The sequence below is a fragment of the Anastrepha ludens genome, chromosome 2 (assembly GCF_028408465.1).
Source record: "Anastrepha ludens isolate Willacy chromosome 2, idAnaLude1.1, whole genome shotgun sequence".
Classification (NCBI taxonomy): domain Eukaryota; kingdom Metazoa; phylum Arthropoda; class Insecta; order Diptera; family Tephritidae; genus Anastrepha; species Anastrepha ludens.
In genome coordinates, this window is record NC_071498.1 from 75964358 (window position 1) to 75986551 (window position 22194).

The 22194-nt window shown below is 37.5% G+C and overlaps 2 protein-coding genes across 2 annotated transcripts; both read left to right on the forward strand.

Moving 5' to 3' along the window:
• The first annotated feature begins 907 nt into the window (after positions 1-907).
• On the forward strand, positions 908-3431 carry LOC128871893 (DNA replication licensing factor Mcm5). Its single transcript, XM_054114047.1, has 4 exons — positions 908-1151; positions 1202-2312; positions 2366-3187; positions 3244-3431. The coding sequence occupies exons 1-4, from the start codon at positions 997-999 to the stop codon at positions 3358-3360; spliced, it is 2205 nt and encodes a 734-aa protein (XP_053970022.1). The 5' UTR covers positions 908-996; the 3' UTR covers positions 3361-3431.
• Positions 3432-20727: 17296 nt separating this feature from the next.
• On the forward strand, positions 20728-21980 carry LOC128858126 (abnormal spindle-like microcephaly-associated protein homolog). The gene has a single exon (XM_054094127.1). The coding sequence runs from the start codon at positions 21104-21106 to the stop codon at positions 21506-21508; it is 405 nt and encodes a 134-aa protein (XP_053950102.1). The 5' UTR covers positions 20728-21103; the 3' UTR covers positions 21509-21980.
• Positions 21981-22194: the final 214 nt, after the last annotated feature.

A 22194-nucleotide genomic window follows, 5' to 3' on the forward strand; every position in this document is an offset into this window, starting at 1 on the left:
GTTTCGTGAGAGGAAAAGTGTTGTCATCTAAAAACAAGGAAGTGCTAATAACTGAGAACGAAGTAGCGGACGCATTGGTGAGAGAGGCTTGAAAACTCATAACCTCCCCAAGCATAATCTGAGAATGCTCACGGGTATTGTCACAGACCCCTGCAGATTGCGAAGTCATCGGACTCTTGCCGTTTTTGCGACCAATCCCAGGAGACCAATGCACCTTCTCATGGAAAGCGGCGCTATAGCGTGGATAAGGTTGAGATATTTTGGCCAGTTGCAGCCAGAAGAAGGCACATACGCTCAATTCAACCCAGCTCTATACTGAGTTTAATAAGGGAACTGGGCTTGGATGATGTACTGTGATGAGTGGAGGGCACAAAGACCATGAGGTCAAAGTGTACACCTCTTTCATATGTCTATCTATTATCTATACTTATGTTTTTCACGTTTATTACTTTAATACTTTTGAATTTACAATTTTTTTTTTGCTTGTTTTTGGAACTGATGTCAGGCTTGTCAAAATCCCGAAAAATAAAGTAACTGTTTTGCCCAGGCGCCACCTAAAGTACTCAATTTTCCTAGTCATCTATGGTTCAGTGGGCAACGAAGTAACAAGATCGAAGAATGTTTGATTTTCTCACACTTGTCCAATCAGTCGTTCTTCAGGCGGTAACGAAGTGAACTTGTGTTGCTTTTTCGTATATGACCAACACAATCTCATTGTTTTTGTAAACACATCTCAGATGACGTCAGCCTATCAACTGACGCTGTCAAAGAGAGTCGGTCCGTTATTTAGTATACCTCAATGTTTTTCATCATGAGCGGAACCGTGTAAATAGCTTTTGAAGTAAACTCTAGGTTGCACAACATTATCGTTCGCCAGAAATAAAGGTATCGTAAATATCGATAAAATATGTAGATGTATATAGTTATAAGTTTTAGGCGGGAATAATTCTAATGCAGTTGTAAGCTTATGGTTAAATAGAAGAACTTTATCTAGAAATGGAAGGCTTTGACGAGGCAGGCGTATTTTTCTCCGACAATTTTGGGGGAGAAAATCAACAAAATGGAGCACAACTTAATATGCAAGCCGTCAAAAAGAAATACAAAGATTTTCTTCGCACATTCAGTGAAGATAACTTTTTCTACAAATACAGGTAAGGAGTATATTTGAAGAATGATTTGTGATGCATTTTGGTTGTTTCAGAGATACTTTAAAAAGAAATTATTTAAATGGACGATATTTTCTGGAAGTTGAATTAGAGGATTTAGCTGGTTACGACGAAATTTTGGCAGATAAATTGAGCAAACAACCAACGGAGCATTTAGAAATTTTTGAAGAAGCAGCTAGAGAATTTGCAGATGAGATAACTTCTCCTAGACCGGAGCAGGAAGAGCAGTTACATGATATTCAAATTCTACTTATGTCGAACGCAAACCCAACAAGTGTACGCAATTTGAAATCAGATAACGTTTCCAAACTGGTGAAAATAGCTGGGATTATTGTGTCGGCTTCAGGTATCAAAGCCAAGGCTACTCGAATGTCAATTATGTGCCAGTCTTGTAGTACAGTTATACCAAATTTGAAAGTAAATCCAGGTTTAGAAGGACTTTCACTTCCCCGTAAGTGTACATCTGAGCAGGCTGGACGCCCCCAATGTCCATTAGATCCATTCTTTATAATGCCAGACAAATGCAAGTGTGTAGATTTTCAACTGTTAAAGTTGCAGGAGTTACCTGACTTTGTGCCGCAAGGCGAAATACCTCGTCACTTACAGTTGTTTTGCGAAAGATCGTTATGCGAACGTGTTGTACCAGGTAATAGAGCTCTTATACAGGGCATTTATTCTATTAGAAGAGTTGGAAAGCCTTCTCGTCAAGATGGTCGCGAGAAAGCCGTCGTGGGTGTTCGAGCGCCTTATTTGCGCGTTATAGGAATAACAGTAGATACAGAAGGCTCTGGAGCTATATCGCGTTACAGTAACGTTACCACAGAGGAAGAGGAAACGTTTCGTAGGATGTCAGCGTCTCCTGATATATATGATCGTTTATCCAAATCACTTGCTCCAAGTATTTTTGGTTCAGAAGACATAAAGAAGGCAATAACTTGTATGTTATTCGGAGGATCTAGGAAAAGGTTACCTGATGGTTTGTGCAGGCGTGGAGACATAAACGTTTTATTATTGGGAGATCCGGGAACTGCAAAGTCTCAACTATTGAAATTTGTCGAAAAGGTTGCTCCTATTGGGGTGTATACCTCCGGCAAAGGATCCAGTGCTGCCGGATTGACAGCTTCTGTAATGAAAGATCCAGCCACGGTATGTATGCCAAGTTTAGTTTCCACAATTTCTAAAATTATACTTTTTATTAGCGAAACTTTATAATGGAGGGCGGGGCTATGGTGCTTGCTGATGGTGGCGTTGTCTGTATAGACGAGTTCGATAAAATGCGTGAAGATGATCGTGTCGCCATACATGAAGCTATGGAACAGCAAACTATTTCTATTGCCAAAGCTGGCATTACTACGACGCTAAATTCTCGGTGTTCTGTATTGGCAGCTGCTAACTCTATATTTGGTCGGTGGGACGAAACAAAAGGGGAAGAAAATATTGATTTCATGCCAACCATTTTGTCTCGTTTTGATATGATTTTCATTATAAAAGATGTACATAATGAATCTCGAGATATAACGATGGCGAAACATATAATTAATGTTCATTTGTCATCTAACAAGAATATCCCGATAGAACGTGCAGAGGGGGAAATTTCGTTAGGAATATTTAAAAAATATATTCATTATTGTCGTACACATTGTGGACCCCGATTGAGTGAAGAAGCTGGTGAAAAGCTCAAGAGCCGGTATGTTCTAATGCGTAGTGGAGCCGGTCAACAAGAAAAAAGTAGTGATAAACGTCTGAGTATACCAATCACTGTACGTCAATTAGAAGCAATTATTCGGATATCAGAATCTTTAGCCAAAATGCGACTGCTTCCCTTTGCGACGGATGAGCACGTAAATGAGGCATTACGATTATTCCAAGTGTCTACACTAGATGCTGCAATGACCGGCAGTTTGGCTGGAGTAGAAGGATTTGCCACAGAAGAAGATCAGGAAATATTAAACCGTATAGAAAAGCAATTAAAACGTCGGTTTGCTATTGGTTCACAAGTTTCTGAGCAAAACGTGATTCAGGTTGGATTGCATCATATCCTTAATATGAAAATTTGTTAATATATTTCTTCCAATAGGACTTTCTTCGCCAAAAGTACGACGAACGTGCTATTTTTAAAGTAATCCACACAATGATTCGTCGAGGAGAGCTACAACATCGCATGCAGCGTAAAATGTTATACCGTCTATGCTAATTATTTTTTAATAATTTGATAGTGTGTTAAAGGATAAAATGTGTACATTTCATGTTTTACTTAAACTACAATAGGTTTTTGTTTTTTGTTTCTCTACCAAGATAGAACGAAGAAAAAAGAATAGGAATGATATCAGTTTTACAAATACTACAATATTCTGGGCTATGATCGAAAGAAAATATAAATACTTCTGCTTTGGCCATGAGGTCCAAATGGGATGATGTAGCGACACTACGTTGTATAGATTCGCCTTGGTTGTGTGAGTAGGACTCTGTCTCGATCTAATTTTCAGCTAAGCTCCTACCTTGCTGTTAAAATGAACAATAATGTGTATTTTTTTACACATTTCCTCAAATTTTTTAGTTGTTGTTGTAGCATAAACATTCCCCACACTTACATATGGGGAATGGGTCGTTTCGGTAACGTATAACCTACTGTCGTGGAAACGCAAACATTGTTCCAAATTTTTTAGTAGTTTTTAATAGTTGTGGAAGTTTTATTTTTCGGAGAAGTATAAGAGAAGAAGAATATAAAAAGTGGCGCTTTCCCAAAACCGTTAGTTTTTTTTTCGCGATTTTGAAAAGTGTGACGTCAAGCACCCTAATAATACAGAATGGGGGAGAGATCGTTGTAGAGGTTCATAAGGAGAAACACACTTACCTGGTTGTCAAAAATTCCTTACAGCTGAGATCACCTTGTTTCAAAACGTTTTTTTATGTAACATGGTTTCATAAAAAATGATAAAATTTCATAGAAAATCGTACTAAAAGTCTAACAAATAACTTAATAATTCAGATATTTCTCAATAAAAAGCATTATTATAGCTAAGAAATATTTATTTTATATTTTTTTTATATTTTAAAAGCTTAAATAACAATACAATTGCTAAATAAACAAAAAGATAACGCAGCGCAAGAGCTAAGAAAGATATTAAAAATATTTGTTAATATAAACTTTCCAATTGAAAGATATTATTTTGGATTTTGTTTCTATTATTTTTGATATTTCAATAAAAATTCTAATTTGGTATAGTAACCCCGCCCATACGCCAAGCAAAAGCCCAAGCAATCACACACTTGACCGCCTGGCAAACTGACCAAGGCTGCCTGTCAAAAAATAGGAGGAGGAACCGTGTTTTTACTTGTATTTTTGTGCAATGGGAGAAATAACACACAGAGCACGTAAATGTATAGAGAAGTCTGGTGAAACTTTTAACAGAGCTGATTACAGTGAATTCTCTCTTTAGTATATTGGCTCTGCACAGTTTTTGGCTTCTGTAGGAAATCAAATTGACGAATAGCCGACAGCATTTTGCAAGGGATTTGCTTCTGCAGCTCTATGTTCCCTTGATAAACGAAATTTTATTCAATTTATATTTTCAAACAAACTTAAATGTACATTCAAAGATAGATACAGTGGTCACAAAGTTTATTGGTACACCCTGCGTAGTACGTAAAAGACTTAAGCTTTGCGCAAAATATTTGCTGTGACATTTATTTTGGGTCAGAATGTTACATTCCTAATGAATTGCCGCAAACAAAACTCTCGTTGTTTCAACTCACACTCAAGAGTTCCAAGAAAAGCAGGCAGACGTAGCAAAATGCTGCAAAACATTTATTCGTACATTCTCAGCTCATATTGTTGCTGCAAAAGTAACAGTAAAAATCGTTTGTGTTTTTACTAATATTGCTGAAAACGAAATAAAATAGTTTTTTTTAGTTTTTCTCGTTGATTCAGTTTCAGTTGCGCGTAATGTTTCGATTAAAAGTGGCAAAATGGGACGAATTGCGGATTTACCATTAGAAATGCGTAAAATTGTAATTAAATTGTACATGGAAAACAAGTCTCTGCGCGAAATTGACAAAAAATTGGCAAATCGCATTATACAGTGCAAAGTGTTATTGCTAATTACGTTGATACTGGTAAATTGCAAGCTAATCACCACCAAACCGGATGGCGAAAATTATTGACTTCACGTGCGGAACGCAACATAGTAGCATCAGTCGCTCAAAATCCCAAAATAACCTCCACGATTCTATGACGAGATATTCGAGAGTCTTTGCATAAAAAAGTAAACCCACAAACAGTCCGTAATTGTCTGCATACCGCTGGTTATCTTAGAAAAGTGCCACGCCGCAAGCCCTACATTTTAGATATTAACAGAAAGAAGAGATTGGAGTTCACCAAACGCTATGTACAGTGAGTCACACTCAAAATTGGACACTTTATACTCATATGAAAACTTTTAACTCCAATAAGAAACTACAAACATATTTAAATTCATTTCTATTTATTTATGTATACTAACATATTAGAAGTACATTTATAACAACAAACTCCCCTTCAAACAAAAACAATAACAATATACAATATATTATAAGTATACAACAAATGCAATGTGAGCTACTCACACTTAAAGTGGGACAGTTAGAATTCATCGGCGAAATACCGTTACCTAATGAGTGCAAAAACATAAGATATATATAGTAGATAGCTAGCAAAGATGGCAAGAGTACCCCAGGTACACTGCAAGTAGCATTTGCGTGCCGTTTTGGTACCATAATGTAGACCACTACTTGTGAAAAGATTTAGGGAAGAAAAAAACCGTCTACAGTCATCCAGTGCTGCTGATGTAGCGGAGGAGAGAAAAGGGATCTAGGCTGGAGAATTTCTTCAAATCATCCCCAAAGGGCACGCTACGGAATCTCAAGCGCCTAGCCGCCACAGCTTCTGCAATAGGGGTTAGCGAAAAACGTTGCCTGTTTCCGGCAGTTTAAAGGAGACCGAAATGGTGGCTGATTCCGGTGGCCGCTCCCACTCCAGACTCCATCTTGGATCCGTCAGTGAAAACAGAAGTATCTATATCCGTACCGACTCTCCCCTATTTCCAATCTTGCCTGCTCGGAAAGATAGCTCTAGCACAACCCTCAAAGCACAGTTTGGAGATGGAGAGGTCAGTGCGAAGAACAGAGAAGAATATCTGCTTCAAGATGCTACTATGTCCTACAGGAAGTTGTCTCCAAAGGCCAATCTCCTTCAGTCTAATAGCACTCTGAGCAGCAATGGATTTAACCTGCAGATACACAGGAAGAAAGTGCAGAATAACGTTGAGCGCAGCAGTGGGACATGTTCTACAAGCACCAGTGATGCCCACACATGCAGTTCTCTGAACTCTCTCTAGTTTAGTGGTGTTGTAACCCTTCTGAAGACCTACCCACCAAACTAGGCAACCGTATGTCAAAATTGGCAGAACCACTAAGTTGTACATCCAAAGTACGACACGTGGCTTGAGACCTCATTTTTTGCCGAACATAGATTTACAGGTGTAGAAAGCTATATTGGCCTTCTTAACTCGATTTTCTATATGCAGCTTCCAGTGGAGCTTGGGGTCAGAGAGTAAGACGCTGGTTGTTTAGTCTTGGAAGCCTTAAAGGTAGAGGCTTGTGTTTTCTGGTGAATAACATCAACTCCGTTTTGTCAGAGTTGACTCTTGAGACCGCGACTGGCAGCTCTCCTATTAAGTGTAGCCAGCGCTCCTTCCAAAATTTCAGCCATTACTGACGGGAAGGGACCTGAGACCATTAGGACCAAGTCATCGGCATATGCTACCACCTTTACCCCACCCCTATTTAAGCGAGTTAAATCTTCATCCATAGCTACTAGCCAAAGGAGAGACGAGAGGACGCCACCCTGCGGTGTACCCCTATGTACAAACCTAGTGATTCTATCCCCTGGCACAGCCATAGGTCTTTCTACCCCTAGCCTATTTAGAGCAGTGTCAATTGACCCAGCCGTAATATTATTAAAGGCGCCCTCTATGTCTATAAAGGCCGCCAAAGTGAACTGTTTTCCCTCCAGAGATTTCTCTACGGTCCCTACTACCTCATATAATGCTGACTTGGTAGAGGGTGTTGGGCTGGAGAAAGCCTGGCTTCAAAGAGCTCTCGGATGTGATAGTCGATCCCTCAACCTTGAGAATTACAGGTCTGAAGTCCTTGGCCAGGACGTGGCCCCTCCTTCCTGCCTTAGGAATGAAGGCCAACTTGAAGGAACGTGGTTTAGCGAGGTACACGCCCCAAAGATCTTTTGAAGAACGGGAACTACCAAGGTTTTAGTCTTTTGAAGCAATTCTGGCATGATATCATCGATACCTGGAGATTTGAAAGGGGAAAAGCTTTCTATTGCCAAGTTTAGTCTCTTGACGGACAGGACAGGTGTCAGGGACATCTCAGGGAACCCCTCCTGCCGGTTCGCGTTACAGCAATTGAATTTTCCGGGAAATGGGCATCAATAAGGATTTTTAAAGATTCGCCTGCAGATTCAGCCCACTCCTCATTCTCTCTTTTGATAAGAGTGTTACAAGAGTGGTCCTTGGATAGGAACCTGCTGTGTATGGCCGATTCTTTTACGGATTCCATGGATTCGAAGTACTTTTTCCAAGAGTTGCGCTTCGCATCTCTAATGGCTTTTTATACTCTTTCAAAATTTCTCGGTAACCTTGAAAGTTCCTTATTTAATAACATTTTTGAAGACTCTCCTAACCTTCTCTTTCAAGTCGGTCAGCGTCTCACTCCACCAGGAAGGAAAGTCTTTCTTGCTAAAGGATACTGGACAGGCCACTTTAAAGGGAGTCTGATAGGACCTCTCTAAGTGTCTAGCTTGCGTGTCCAGTTGTTCCCTAGTGGTAGTCAAAAACTCACTCTTGTTCAGCTTCTTGCAGAAAACCCTGTGGAAAAGAGACCAGTCAGTTATTTTAGGGTTCATAAGTGGTAACAAGGTTTCCCGAATGAAATCGATTTCGAAGAGAATCATCCTGTTGTCCGAAAAAGATTTCTTCCGGGAAACCGTCCAATTTGAACCCTAGCAGCAAATGAGTTTGTCGAAAGAGAAATATCAAGAACTAACCTCTTGATGTTTCCGATACCGGGAAAACAAAAATTGGTGTGTAGCCCTTGTTCCAGATAAGTAAATTATGGCTAAGTATAAAATCAAATAGAGACTCACCTCGTTCATTGTACTCGCTGCTGCCCAAATGGTGTGTACAGCATTTAAGTCGCATCCGATTAGGATGCTCTCTTTTTTGGGGTGGAGAGTATCCACTAAATGCTGAGTCTCCTCTGGAGGCGCCGATCTGTCATGGGCCATGTAGGCAGACACCGAGCAGAAGCAACTGCCACTGGATGGTTCCACCCAGACCACAGTCATATCCGGTGAACTGAAATTTGATAGCAAAACGGTATTAATTGTGTTTCTAACTAGAATACAGGCCCTAGGCTTACCACCAGTTTGAACATAAAATAGGTTATAGAATCTGTCCCTCAGTCCCATGATTTTTTGCTGTCAGATCCAAGGCGAAAGCCCTTCCCAGGTGTTGCTAACCGTAGCAAGGCTCTTCTCCAGAAACTCCTTCGAGAACTGATTGACACATTTTATAACCCGACAACCTTGACAGATTTCCCCGGAGTCGAAGAGAGGTGCTGGTCCTTTATTGTCTATGAGGTGTCTGACGACCATACTCGATAGCCTTCCCTCAATAGCATCCCAAAGGGGCAATACCAACCTTCTACTATTGGTTTCTGCGTCCACGAGGGCAACTTGGAGCTGATCCCTGGCCACCTCATTGCCTCTGAGAAGCGGGGTGCTGTGCCTTGCACCTCTCGTACATGGTTCGACAATCGTTTCCTGGCTGGAGGCAAGTAGATCATCCTCAGAGAGCGTACCCAGCACACTCTCAGTTTTATTCTTAACTTCTTCTTTTTCTTTATTTATGTTTGACTCCATTCGCTATTTGGTCCCACGAGTAGGCACGGAAGGGGTGGTCCGCCACGGCAGAGCCGGCATGCCGTGGTAAGCCACTTAATACAACCGACCTTGGCTGGGCATCGGAGGGCACCGTTAAAGACTGGTTATTTAGACACTACCAGCTATGCAGCTCTCGGCTCGGGTACCTCGACACCTTAGCTTAAAGAGCTGACAAGGTTATATCGCCTTGTCATCGGACGACAGAGCCTCGTTAGCGAAAACAAGGAGTACCAAGTCGAGGACATCAAGTTCTGGACAGTGGGTAGAGGTGGCCATTTGAAGAGGAGTGGATATATTGTTCGCATCACTTACCCATCTAACTCTCCTAAGATTTACATAGTATAAATAAAAAATTAATCTTTATTCGAGTGTGTGGAACTGCGCAAAACATTCAGGACAGAGAGACATATTGTATGAAATTCACTTATATCAAGCCCTGCGGTTGCATCCCTTTCGACGGCATCGGCTTGCGAAATTCTTATTTCCGTGATGTGGTTTGTGATCACCAGCAGATAATCGGAGTCATCCACCTTGCGTATTTTTGCCGCTTCGTTTTATACTCTGCCTATTGGATTCACAATAAATTAGACCGTTTGCAATCTCAATTTTGAATTCCAATAATTCCTTTCGGCCGCCGTAGCTGAATTGGTTGGTGCGTGCCTACCATACGGAATTCGCAGAGAGAACGTAAGTAGGTTTGAATCTCGGTGAAACACCAAAATTAAGAAAAACATGTTTCTAATAGCGGTCGCCACTCGGCAGGAAATGGCAAACCTCCAAGTGTATTTGTGTCATCAAAAAGCTTCTCATAAAAATATCTGCCGTTCGGAGTCGGCTTGAAACTGTAGGTCCCTTCATTTGTGGAACAACACCACAAATAGGAGGAGAAGCTCGGCCAAACACCCAAAACGGGTGTACGCGCCAATTATATATATTCATTTTTATCAGAAGGATGCATCTCTTTCCCCAAGATCCAGGCATTCACAGCCGAAATGTTCAGCGTATGCTAGAAGACTCGGATGTACTATACAATCTGTGGTTAGTGGTATAATGTCAATAGAGGGCCACTAATGAGTCCATGAGGTTTACCTATCGTTTTATTGTATTCTTTAACGATTGCTCAATAAATTGTTTCGTTTTGCGGCAGTGGTGACGTACGTCCTTAGGTTGTCCTATACCGACGTACGTGGGCAATAATTGTACACACTTATTGTCGTACCAACGAATCACTGAGATATTAATGTTTGACGTAACGTTGAATGATGAACCACGGCCTTCTCTTTTAAAAACTTCTTCACTCTTTAACTTTGCATAAATCTTCGAATTTTCTCAAAGCGGTAGAGAGGCGTGCCATTAGCAATGACGCCACAACACAAGCCGGAGTTCTCAATACATCTTTCACTAGGGTATTTTATATATGACGTTATTAAATTTATGCTGAGAAAGATTCGCATTTCACCTATATTCGGGAAGAACGAAGAACAATGCAATATATAACGTTTAATTTCTTCGGTAATCATTGTCAGCATTTCGAAAAGAATAAAAAATACTCCAACTCCCTGTCATGTTTACTTTGTTTTCTCCTTTGAATGTTTCTGAACAATCTTCGTTATTCCTCTCCGAGTAGGGGAGGGTATATCGAGTTCTTATTGTATATTGAAGACAGTTCTTTTCTTGCCATATTGATAAAAAGTTGTTGTAAAGAATGCATAATGGATTGTTGTAAAAAAGCTAGAAAAATATCCAGAAAATGATACAAAAATTGGGCTGTCCACATATGTGTACGTTCCAAATATTTCCCCATTTCTTAAATTATACACATACATACATTCTGTCAAAAAAATATCGGGAATCGTTCATTTAAAAAGCGCGCGTTACACATATGCACCTATGTCTAGAAATTTTTTGCTGGATTGTTGGTAAAACTGTTCTCTATAGTGTCGCAGAGTTAGTGTCATATCGTGAACACTTTTTTCACCAAAAACTCGACTCCTGTGACTTTTTCCTTTTCCCAAAACTTAAATTGCCACTACGCGGACGCCGCTTTGAGTCGATAGAGGCCATTAAGGATAGGAAGGAGCTAAAGAAGATCTCTTCAAACGCGTTTAAAAGGTGTTTTGACGACTGGACTAATTGTTGGCATACGTGTATTGCTTCGAGTGGAGCCTATTTTAAAGGCGAAAAAATAAATTTTGATGATTAAACAATTATTTGCGTTGTATTGAACAATTCGCGGTACTTTTTTGACAGAATGTATGTGTACAAACTGTCAAGATCACAGCAGAGCCCCAAAATCAACACACAATTTGAATTTATGTTTAGATTGTAAAAAAATGCGCGCCCCCACATAGTAGAGAACCAAGGTTATTCTTTAAAGGTGGTGGCACTAGACCAACAACAATGTTTTGTATGTTTGATTGTCACGGGAAGTATTGGCCAAGTAGAAAACAAAGAATGAATTCTTGTTTCATTCTGTGCTGACAGCCACATGAACACGGCGAAAGAAAAAAAATCAGCCTATTTACCGATACCATCTTTAATACATAGATTCGCCGTCGAAGAGAACAGAACAACTAAAAAGGCAGAGCCAACTTTATATTTCTAAATTTTAAACCAAAATCAAGAAACATTTTCAAATTCTTGTACAGATATGTGTATGAAAGTCGCGAGCGGGTTAATTTATAACTGCATCAATTACCCATTAAACTTCTGCATTGCCTTAGTATTATGAACTTTGTAATATTTTTTTGTTGTTTGTTGGGTAGGCCTACATATGTACGCGAATGGATACGAACATATTTACATATGTACATCTATGTTGATGAAAATAAACAAACGCAAATTTTTAATTAAAAATTGACGTCAGTGTAGGTAAGTAAAACAATAAATAAGGCCACATAAGAAACAAAAGGTACCCAGTTGATATTATCGCTTCAATTTATTTAAACAGCCAATAGTTGATTGGGAGTTCGTTGACAGTTCAATACAAGGAGAGACAAAAGTTTAGTATTCAGCTGCCGCCACCTTCGTGCGGGACCTCTAAGCATTTGGATAAAAGTTGAAAATATTGTAGGTCTAGGTAGATATGATGCCTATACAGGGGACTTAAATAGTAAAAAAACGTTATACATACGAGTACATACCTTTCTCAACCATCCTGACCATATGCTTTTAGAATTCATATTATGCAATAAGGTACTTGAAGTTAACATGTTAGAGTTTTTATGTAATTTTTTTCTTTTGTTTTAATGTAAAACTAGAAAAAATAAAAAAATAATCCTTAACTCACTTAATTTTTTTTTGTATACGTTGCACACATGATTCAATTATTAAAAGTTTGCTCACTTGTGGCATTAAAGTTCTGACCCTCCCTTACAAAAAGTCGGATTTAAGAAAGTGGAAAAATGAAATACTTTTCGGTAAAAGGTTGCTACCCCGTAAGTGCTTTTTTACTTGAGTGTAAACAAATTTAAATTAATATTTGAATGTACATAAATAACAAACTGTATGGACAATGTAAATGTGCTTATATTTTGTATATGTAAATATCGGCCACCGTAGCCAAACAGGTTGGTGCGTGAATACCATTCGGAATTCACAGAGTGAACGTAGGTTCGAATTTCGGTGAAACACCAAAATTAAGAAACAGTTTTTTCTAATAGCGGTCGCCCTTCGGCAGGCATTGGCAAACCTCAGAGTGTATTTCTGCCATGAAAAAGCTCCTCATAAAAAATATCTGCCGTTCGGAGTCGGATTGAAACTCTAGTCCCTCCATTTTGTTGAACAACATCAACACACCACAAATAGGAGGAGGAGCTAGGCCAAACACCCAGAAAGGGTGTACGCGCCAATTACATATACAATATATAAATATAATATATAAATATTTTTATGTACAAATAAATATATAATATAAAATGATACAAATGGAAATTGCGAAATGTGATATCAAAACAAAACAATATCAAAACAATTATATTATGTGAATTAATTTTTGAATTTAAAACCTATCGCGAAGTTTCGCCAATATTAAGCTATTATGTTGGAGGAGGCGGACATCACTGAGCACTTTCTCTGTGAGTGTCCTGCCTTTGCTAGGGCAAGGCTACGAGTATTGGGTTCCGATGTCATGAGAATGAGTAATATTCGTTTTCTTAAAATGGAGGATATTTACAGATTTGCCAAAGAATCTGGAAAATTCTCACAGGACTAACTATCTCTATTTCTGTCTCTATTCTTTCCTATCTCTTTCTCTGATACTTTTCTCCTTCCCTCCTTGACTATCTACCCCCTTTCCAGAGCTTTAAATATAATGGGCTCTTTAGCCTGAGTGTTTTAGGAGCCACCAAATCACCTGATGCTCCTTGGCTCGACCTTTTCAAATTCAAAATTCAACGCTATTATGTTACCACAGCAGTAGGACCCTAATGAATTTTTTCATAGGAGAAGCGGATTCACCACAAATTTAGTTGACAAAACAAATTTTGAACGTACTCACACCTTTCCAAACTACACTACTTCACTAATGCTGAAAACAGTCACCGACGTATCGTAGTCTTTTACCGCAGCCTCTAGAGAGCACAAAATTGAGCAAAACTCATCCCGTGGAGAACAACCGCGTTCTTTTAGTTACATATTTACACAATACATCGGTTTGTGTGCGTGTTTGTTTGGTTGTATCTACACAATGTTGCCATTGATATTTTTGCTTACAAACTTTTTCACACATCCGCGTTATCAGTTACAATTTTTCATACCGCAGATGGTTTTTATTATGAGCTTTTTCATGGTTTGTCATTGCCTGTCGAGGGTATAATAATAATACATTTATATAAGAAGAAGAAGTTCTGAGGTTCGGAGGTGAGATAGAAAAATTGTAGGTTTCTCTATTTATAGAAAATATCAAGCCCACACCACAAAAAGGAGGAAGGACTTGTTGTATATTGCTTGCAACGTATTGCTAAACGAACTTTTGTAGATAATTTATGTATTTTCAAATCAACTTAAAGTAGACCAAGGCATTGCGCATAGCTCGAAAAAAATTCTGAAACTATGATATCCTGAATTAAGCGTTATGTCAGGCTGTATTCCATATCGTACTGATCCTGGACATACCGAGTAAGTTCTTGCTCATAAGCACAACCTTTTGAAAACGAATTTCTAGAGTTAGTAAGCCAGTGCCAAGGGAGCCGATTTGCAAAGATTTGTCACGAGAAAGCTGCTTACTGAGCAAACCTTTTATTATTCGATCATGGGTTGCACATACATAAATGTAAAGCCTGTGAAAAGACGAAAGAACCAAATTTTTTTCATTAAATTTCGTTAAAAATTGTGTAAGGAATGGGCAAAACTTTTAAGAAAGGTATGCGTGTTGCTTATTTTAAATTTATGTCCTCTGCACGTGTATTTATGTCACCTATGCTCATGAAAAAATAATTAAAAGTGATTTAAAATGTCTAATTTTTACCCCGTGCCAGCCTGCTTGAGTTACTTAATAAATCCTTGAAGTCCTTTTAGGAAATCTACTTTTTATTTCAGAGCGAGTTCTAAAGAAAAAGTACTCAAAAGCATAGAAATTTAACTTTTACAAAAAAGATAGCAGGCGATACTGTTTTTGTTGTGCCACAAAACGTGGTTTGCCCACGGGCCGTTAAGTTTGTTCATAGTATGCTAAAAGACAAAATGAAAAGAAAAGATTGGGTAAAAACGTACGGCATTTCAATGAAACTATACGAAAAAGTTTGCGTGTATAATTTTTCGGCAACAGATTACGAGATCGGGCCAGGTCTGGAGATACCGAAGTTGGCTAGTGATGCTCTTCCGATGCCTATCGAAATTTCGCTTTGCTGCCGGTAGACGCTTCTATGTAAACATGCTAAATTCTTTTTAATATAACAAGTGTAGATTTATTTAAACGAATTTTTATTCAAATCATAAAAAAATTAAGATGTACAAACAAAAATACCATGAAATACAGTATGTATATAACGAACTCGGTAACTAGGCACATATACATACATACATCCCAATCACATGCATTGCCAATACAGTAGGTTCTGTTTTTATGCGGTAGATACGTTCCGCAAGAAACAGCATAAAAAAAGCTACTAGTTCTATAGTAAAACTATAGATACGTTTCAAAAGTGCTAAAACCGCATAAATCTGAAATAATGTAATAAATTTGAAAATTATATCTTTATTTAAGAAACGTCAGAATCGAAAAATCAATTTAAGTCAGAAATAGAATCAGACAATACCCACATGTTGCGCGTTCGTTTAGGATTTGGCGTAAAATCACTTTCGTCACTTGAGGAAATGTATACGTCTGATCTGGATAGTTATGCAGGCGGTTCCATACTTGTAGGGTTTGCATTTCTGATGTAATCTGTGATGAGTTTTTGCTTAGCTGGTTTAGAATCTTGTTTATATGTACAATTCCCGATAGGTCGACATGCATTTTGTAATTAAAAAAAAAAACCGCACTATTTCACAACCGCATAAAAAAAAGCCGCATAAAAACAGAACCTACTGTATGTGACAAATTCACGGGAATGGTTATCATTCATAAAATAACATAAAAACTCTTAATTTTTTACTACCTTTGTTAAATTGAAGTGCATTTGGATATTGCCGTAAGTTTCATTAATAGAAGGTACAATACATAGCGGTATCAACTTCTTTACACTTGTAAGTATAGCATTTTCACTGCACGAGCCACCTTCCGAAATAAAAGTTATTAGTTTTTTCTTTCGATGTACATATGTACTTCAGTATCATCTGACCTAACGACAGAATAATCTTCATGATGAATCGTCGTGCTCACTTTAAACAAATCTTGGCTATCATCTAACAACAATTTAGTAAGAATTTCTCAAGTTATGCCACGTTTTTTCATTAGAGCTTCTAATAATTTGTACTCGTATCAGCCCATCCAACCTGTTTTTGCCTTTACATAATATATTTTCTCAGTATCAAAGTCATGGACAGTATTTTTGTAAATATTTTCGACCAATTTATTCAGACACGCGATCACGATAATAACCCGGAACGCTTATGAAATTAATTAATTTCTTCATGTCATTAGCTTAATCTATAATTATCTAAACTTGCAGTAATGAAACAAATCTTTTCTTTTTTTCCGGATTAGCAGTTTAATGCAAGCCCTGGTTTAAACTGTAATTTGTGTGTTTACTTTTTTATTGTGAAGTATGAATTGCTTCAATTCTAAAATGGTGTCTATATTTAATATTATTATATTAATTTTGTAATTGTATTTTAAGATAACAGATAAGGGGGCGTCCATAAATTACGTGAGATGTTTAAGGGGGGGAGGGGGTCGAGTAAAATCTCATCTAATCTTACGTTGGAGAGTGGGGGGGGGGGGGGTCTCGGCCAATATCACGCAATTTTTTTTCTGATTGAAACAAAAAAATTGTACATGCTTAAGATTTAATCTCAAGCGTAATCGTAGTATGATTAAGATCATTCACTAATTCGTTCGAAAGAAAATAATTTCATTCATACTTCGACGTTATACATTACTACTGTCAAACCACCATATTTGTTTTATACCAAATAGCTCAATTTAATCTGAATTTGCGGTACAGTGTAGCCCGTCGGTTGTTTTCGCGCCACTATGAGCCGAACGCCCTATCACTCAGGTTGACGTTTGACAATTCCGGACTTTAAAGAAAATGACGGAAAATCTTTTGCTCCATTTCTAATACGCGTACCGATTCAACCGCTGAATGCCTTCATCAGCACGCCTATTGATCTCTATTGCCCAAGTATACGTGATGATTTAAAGAAAATATGCTGCAGTACATGCGGTACTTACTTCGCATCTATCACAAGAGCTGCAGAGCACAGGAGAGCAGCTCACATTGCACCAGCTAAGCAAGCGCGTATGTTCCGCAAAGTGCGACCCTCACGGATTGTCACAAGACGAGCTAATGAGTTACTGTGCGCAAGCGTCAACGGCTTAGAGTGGCTAGATTAGAACGAAGTTGAAGGAGCACATGATTTTACTGAAAATCATATGGACATGTTGGTCCCAATAGTCTCTCTTGAAACCGCGCATGATTCTCCATGGACTGAATTAGAGTAGATATTCTTTTTTTAATCGCAGTAGTTACGATTTAAGTCTTCTGCGAGTATTGTTGAATTTTCATTACACTTATAACTCTCAGCAATATTGATTACTAGTCTTAACTAGTCGTAAATAAAAGCACGAAGCAAATTTTTTTTCTTTTTACAATAACAATCCAACGCTTTTACATAAGAAACCCACATTTTGAAAAATCTCACGTGAGATTGGGGGATGGGGGAGGGGGTTGAATAAAATCTCACGACATCTCACCAGGGGGGGAGGGAGGGTCAGAAAATTGAAAAAAACACCTCACGTAATTTATGGACGCCCCCTAATGAGGTAACGACATATTATTGAAAAAAGAGGATGCGGGAAAATAAATTGCTTTATGTGTTTGTATATCTATATTTCAGACGCCAGCAGCCAATTCCATTGTCTGAATATTGAGAAGCTGCGAAACATTGCTGCCACATTTCGATAAGAATGCAAAAAAACAAAGAAAAAATTACGTAAATGCACTATTGGCACTACTTAAAATTGAAATGCAAGCAAATCTGTAAAAAAAATGGTTTGAGTTATCATGTTTATATATTATGTGAAATTAAGTTTATGTAAGGTACATATATTTAAGTATCAGTAAGCTAAAGCAAAATAAAAATTTAAACTACGATTAAAAAATTCAACATTTAATTTTTTATAACTAAAAAATAGTTAACAAACAAAATAGTTAGAAAAAATTAGTTCAAGCATTACGGACGATCGTATCGAAAAAAGCTCTGAACGATCAAAACTACATGCGCTAGCTGCAATAAGAGCGTATGTGGAGAGCAACCATTGGTCTTAAAACGAGAAATGTATTGTTTTCATAATACTGTATGATTTTTATTAATTGCGAAGTAGATTGTTTATATATTTATCTCAGCTTAAGAAGCAGGCAGCAATCAAGCCGACGTCCACACTGGGATCAAAATACCTGTAGTGCGATTCACTAACTTTCGATTCTAACTATTTGACAATTGTTATTTTTGTATACAATACCAATATTGGATCGTCGTATTCACAAACTTATGTAACTACTACTGTAACACTAAACAACTGTATTATTATAGGCCTCTTTTTTTCGCCAAGAATTAGCAAGTGGCTTATAGATGAAGCAACTGGAACAAATAAACATATGTTGGCAACGCCTTCAATTGCATGTATTGGTAAGGCAGTGCATCTAATGAGCTATAGCCATACCCGCTAGCGGAGAATCTTACTCGAGAACTTTGTTGTTGCTTTCGCGTGCAAATTTTTTGTCAAGTTAATCGAGCATATATAATATATTATATATATATATATATATAGCGAGCGGGGAAATGGCGAATAGAAGAGGCCTTATATTTATTCAAACTGATAGAGAGTGGCATCTTTGCCAATTAAACATCAAAATGAGCGAATAACGCGAAGAAGAATAACAAAAAGGCAAACTAGCCAAGCTGTTAAATCAAATATTGAGTGTTTTTTTTTCGATTATACTTGCATAAAGTTCGTAAAATGAAAGAATTGCTTATTTAAAATTAGTAATATATTTACTTAATACTTTTAGTACGCATAACGCTTTAGGATATCAACGACAGCTTTTAAAAGAAGCCGCGTCACAGCCGAGCAATTCGAAAAAAAAGTCTTTTGCCGCTTGCCTCTCCACTTGGATCATAGAAAAACTCAACTTGGCTCATCGATATTCTTCATTGCCCAACTACGGGCAACGCAGCTAGAAACTAGTAACGTAAAGGCAGAATTTAGAATTGTATTAGCTTGAAGGTTACAAACAGTCAAAATCGCTGTTATTCTGGAACCTCGAAGATGACTGTCAGACTCAGAAATTAGGTCCCCAGTCAAGTTTGGAGTTAACCGGAATAGTTATTGGAGTGAAATCACCAATAACCATGTTCCGTCACATCAATCAACCAAATTATTCAACGGCAAGAGACTTGCTGTTAAAATGTAATCGATCAACAATTTACAAGACAAATATAATGGCGAAGGTGTTTTCATTCTGAACAATCAACTCATTCTAAGCGACCAAGAATGATAGAGAAGATTGCGTCTTCCGAATAAAAGTCCATCTATAAACAAACAAAAGGAAGGGGAATTACTTACCAAAAAACAGAAATTATACACACACACACACATACTTTCCAGCCACGGCGCCCTCCGCATAAAAACGTAAAAACTGCATTTGGAGGACTTATATTCATTTGTGCATTAGTTTGTTTAGTTTTAATCGCATAAATCACAATATTACGAAGTTTCACAAACATGCAATTTCCCCTACTTTTGTTAGTTTTGTATTGCGAAGGGAGCTGACGTCAGACTTGTCGCGACGCGAAAAATAAAGTAACTGTTACTTACTTACTGTTTTACTCTACTACTCAATTTGCCTTGCTAAGCGACAAGAAATTTAAATTAAAATCACGGCGAATTGAGTGTTTGTGTGTATAATTCCTTGTGGTTGGTAGTTTATATTATTATTCGCCTACTTTTCCTCTGCTCTTCTAACCGACTGCGGTAGGATTTGCGGGACGTCGTGAAGATATGATAGGAAGCAACGGACCACTAAGATTTTCCTAATGACTCTGCCATTCTTCACTTGTGATTCCGCACTCCGTGATTTCTATGCTAACGAATTAATCTGAACTCTACCACTTTTGTAATCGCTTAGCTTGATTGTGGAGAATTAAGAATTTTCTCCAAAACGAATTTTTTTTTACAATTCTCCGCACACCTTACGTTAAACACGGAGTAAGGCAATTTATATGCCAAAGCTTCAGCGAAGGTCTGTGTAATTGAAAACTTCTTTGCTTTGCTTTATTTGCGCGCCATTAACAGAAAAATTTTACTGTCAAGAGATTTTGATTTCAAGAATGTTTTCTGTCATGTAAAATTGACCTAATTTATGTAAAATTATTGCTAGTCTTGGCTAACAAGCACTTACTGATTCGGGTTTGTTGTCAGCCCAAAAATGGAGGAGTGAGAATTTTATTCCTCCTGAGAAAAGCTTTGGAAAAGCAAAAATATTCTTCAGATTTCATCTCATTTTCTAAATGATTGCACTTTAACATACTTAATAATTTTAATGACTTAGGCTTTGTGAAAACTTAAATTTGACGCCATAACCCCCATCATCTTGCAGTCCTACTCGAACCAGCAACTTTGTTACATAAAATTCATAGTCTTCTTGAGATAAAAAGTCCTAATATGAAATATTACTTTTCTACTTTTACACTCTCTTGCACTGAAGATAGCAGATAAGTAGTTCGCATTTGGATAAATCGTACTAGTTCTGAAACAGAAATATCTTTTACTACTCTGCAGGGTACGCGTACATGTACATACATATGTATAGACAGCCAGAATGCCAGCCATCATATTATGTTATATACAATTTTTGAATACGTAGGTATGCCCGTCCAAATGTGTACATTTATTTTCTATTAATTTCAATGAGTGCGATATGAGGCTACCTCTTAGTGAGCGGAGCATTTGTGGCATCATTCACGGATTTTAATTGGAGCAATGTGGTTGTTTCGAAACGTAGTGCAGTGAGTGTATAGCAAATCAAAACAGTCAACGGGTAAAAGCGTAGAGATGAATTTGTTGTCAGAAACGTACTATATGCAGCATATACTTAAATAAGTGTTTGAAAAAAAAAAAACAAAAATAAATTTGTGAAGCAACGGTGAGCATTTCATATTGCTTACGCAATACAAGAACTTATTCTTGGAACTTGTAATAGTATGTATATATGTACATATTTCTTTTGTGCTGCATTCAAAGAAATAAAAAAATAAGAAATCTACTAAGCCAAAAATGCATATTCACCCGAGCTCGCCTAACGTCGACTTTAATCCAACAATTCAGACGGAAGAAAATGCCGCCATCAAAATACAAGCTGGATTTCGTGGTTATCGCGTAAGAAAGCAGATGCAAGCCAATGCACCAAATGGTCAATCTCAGCGCTGTCAGCAGAAAATTCAGGAACCGTTCCATACGAGCACAAATATTCCTACTCCACAAAATATCACCTCAACCTCGAGTTCAAAAGGATCAACTCCAGACATAGAGAATCGATGTGCAACAAAAATACAAGCAAGTGTCCGAGGATTTTTGGTACGAAAACAGCAAAAGGCTGCTATTAATGCAGCAACAAAAATACAAGCGAGCTTTCGTGGATTTAAAGCGCGCAAAGAGACAGATAAATTGAAACAGAAATAAAACTAATTTAAATTCCAATTCTGCGCATTATCGGCTGTGTGCCATTTGATGGCGTCAGTTAAGATTTATTTCTATTCCTCTTCATTGAAATCGTTTAAGCGCTATGTACTCCGATACATGTATATTTGTATGTATAAAGATAAATTTAAGATATAACTCACTTTTGTATAATACGCAATAATAATAATAGTTGTAGAATGCTCGTCAATTTAACCTATGCATATGCATGCGCTAAGAACTTAAAATTATATATAATACATACATCAATAGCTTTTTAAGTTTGGGTGCCTCTGGATGGATATGTCGAGTGTTAGCTTGTTAGAAAGTGTGAGCGTTCAAGTTTTGACGCTCCATATATGTATGCATATATGTAGCTTTAATGGCAAGACATATTTCTTACTTAAATGTTCGTCAATGATAACATATCTGTCAAAATAAATAATTATGTTCAATACATATATACGAACATCCATATGTTTCGTCATTCTTATTTATTTTTAACTACTGAAGGTGAGTCAAAACTTCCTACACTTTTGTTAACAATTCAAATCATATAAATAAATACATATACTTACTATATATATACCATATTGTGCTAAAACAGATAAAAGACACATTCATTCATATTAATTTTAAATCAAATTAACATTAAATTCATTTATTTTAAATTAAAAAACACAAATTTT

Excerpts from the sequence above, each read along its gene's own strand:
- LOC128871893 (XM_054114047.1), top strand. The coding sequence starts at position 997 with ATGGAAGGCTTTGACGAGGCAGGCGTATTTTTCTCCGACAATTTTGGG. Across the intron at positions 1,152-1,201 it reads AACTTTTTCTACAAATACAG|AGATACTTTAAAAAGAAATT; the intron begins GTAAGGAGTATA and ends TGGTTGTTTCAG. Across the intron at positions 2,313-2,365 it reads TAATGAAAGATCCAGCCACG|CGAAACTTTATAATGGAGGG; the intron begins GTATGTATGCCA and ends ACTTTTTATTAG.
- LOC128858126 (XM_054094127.1), top strand. The coding sequence starts at position 21,104 with ATGCATATTCACCCGAGCTCGCCTAACGTCGACTTTAATCCAACAATT.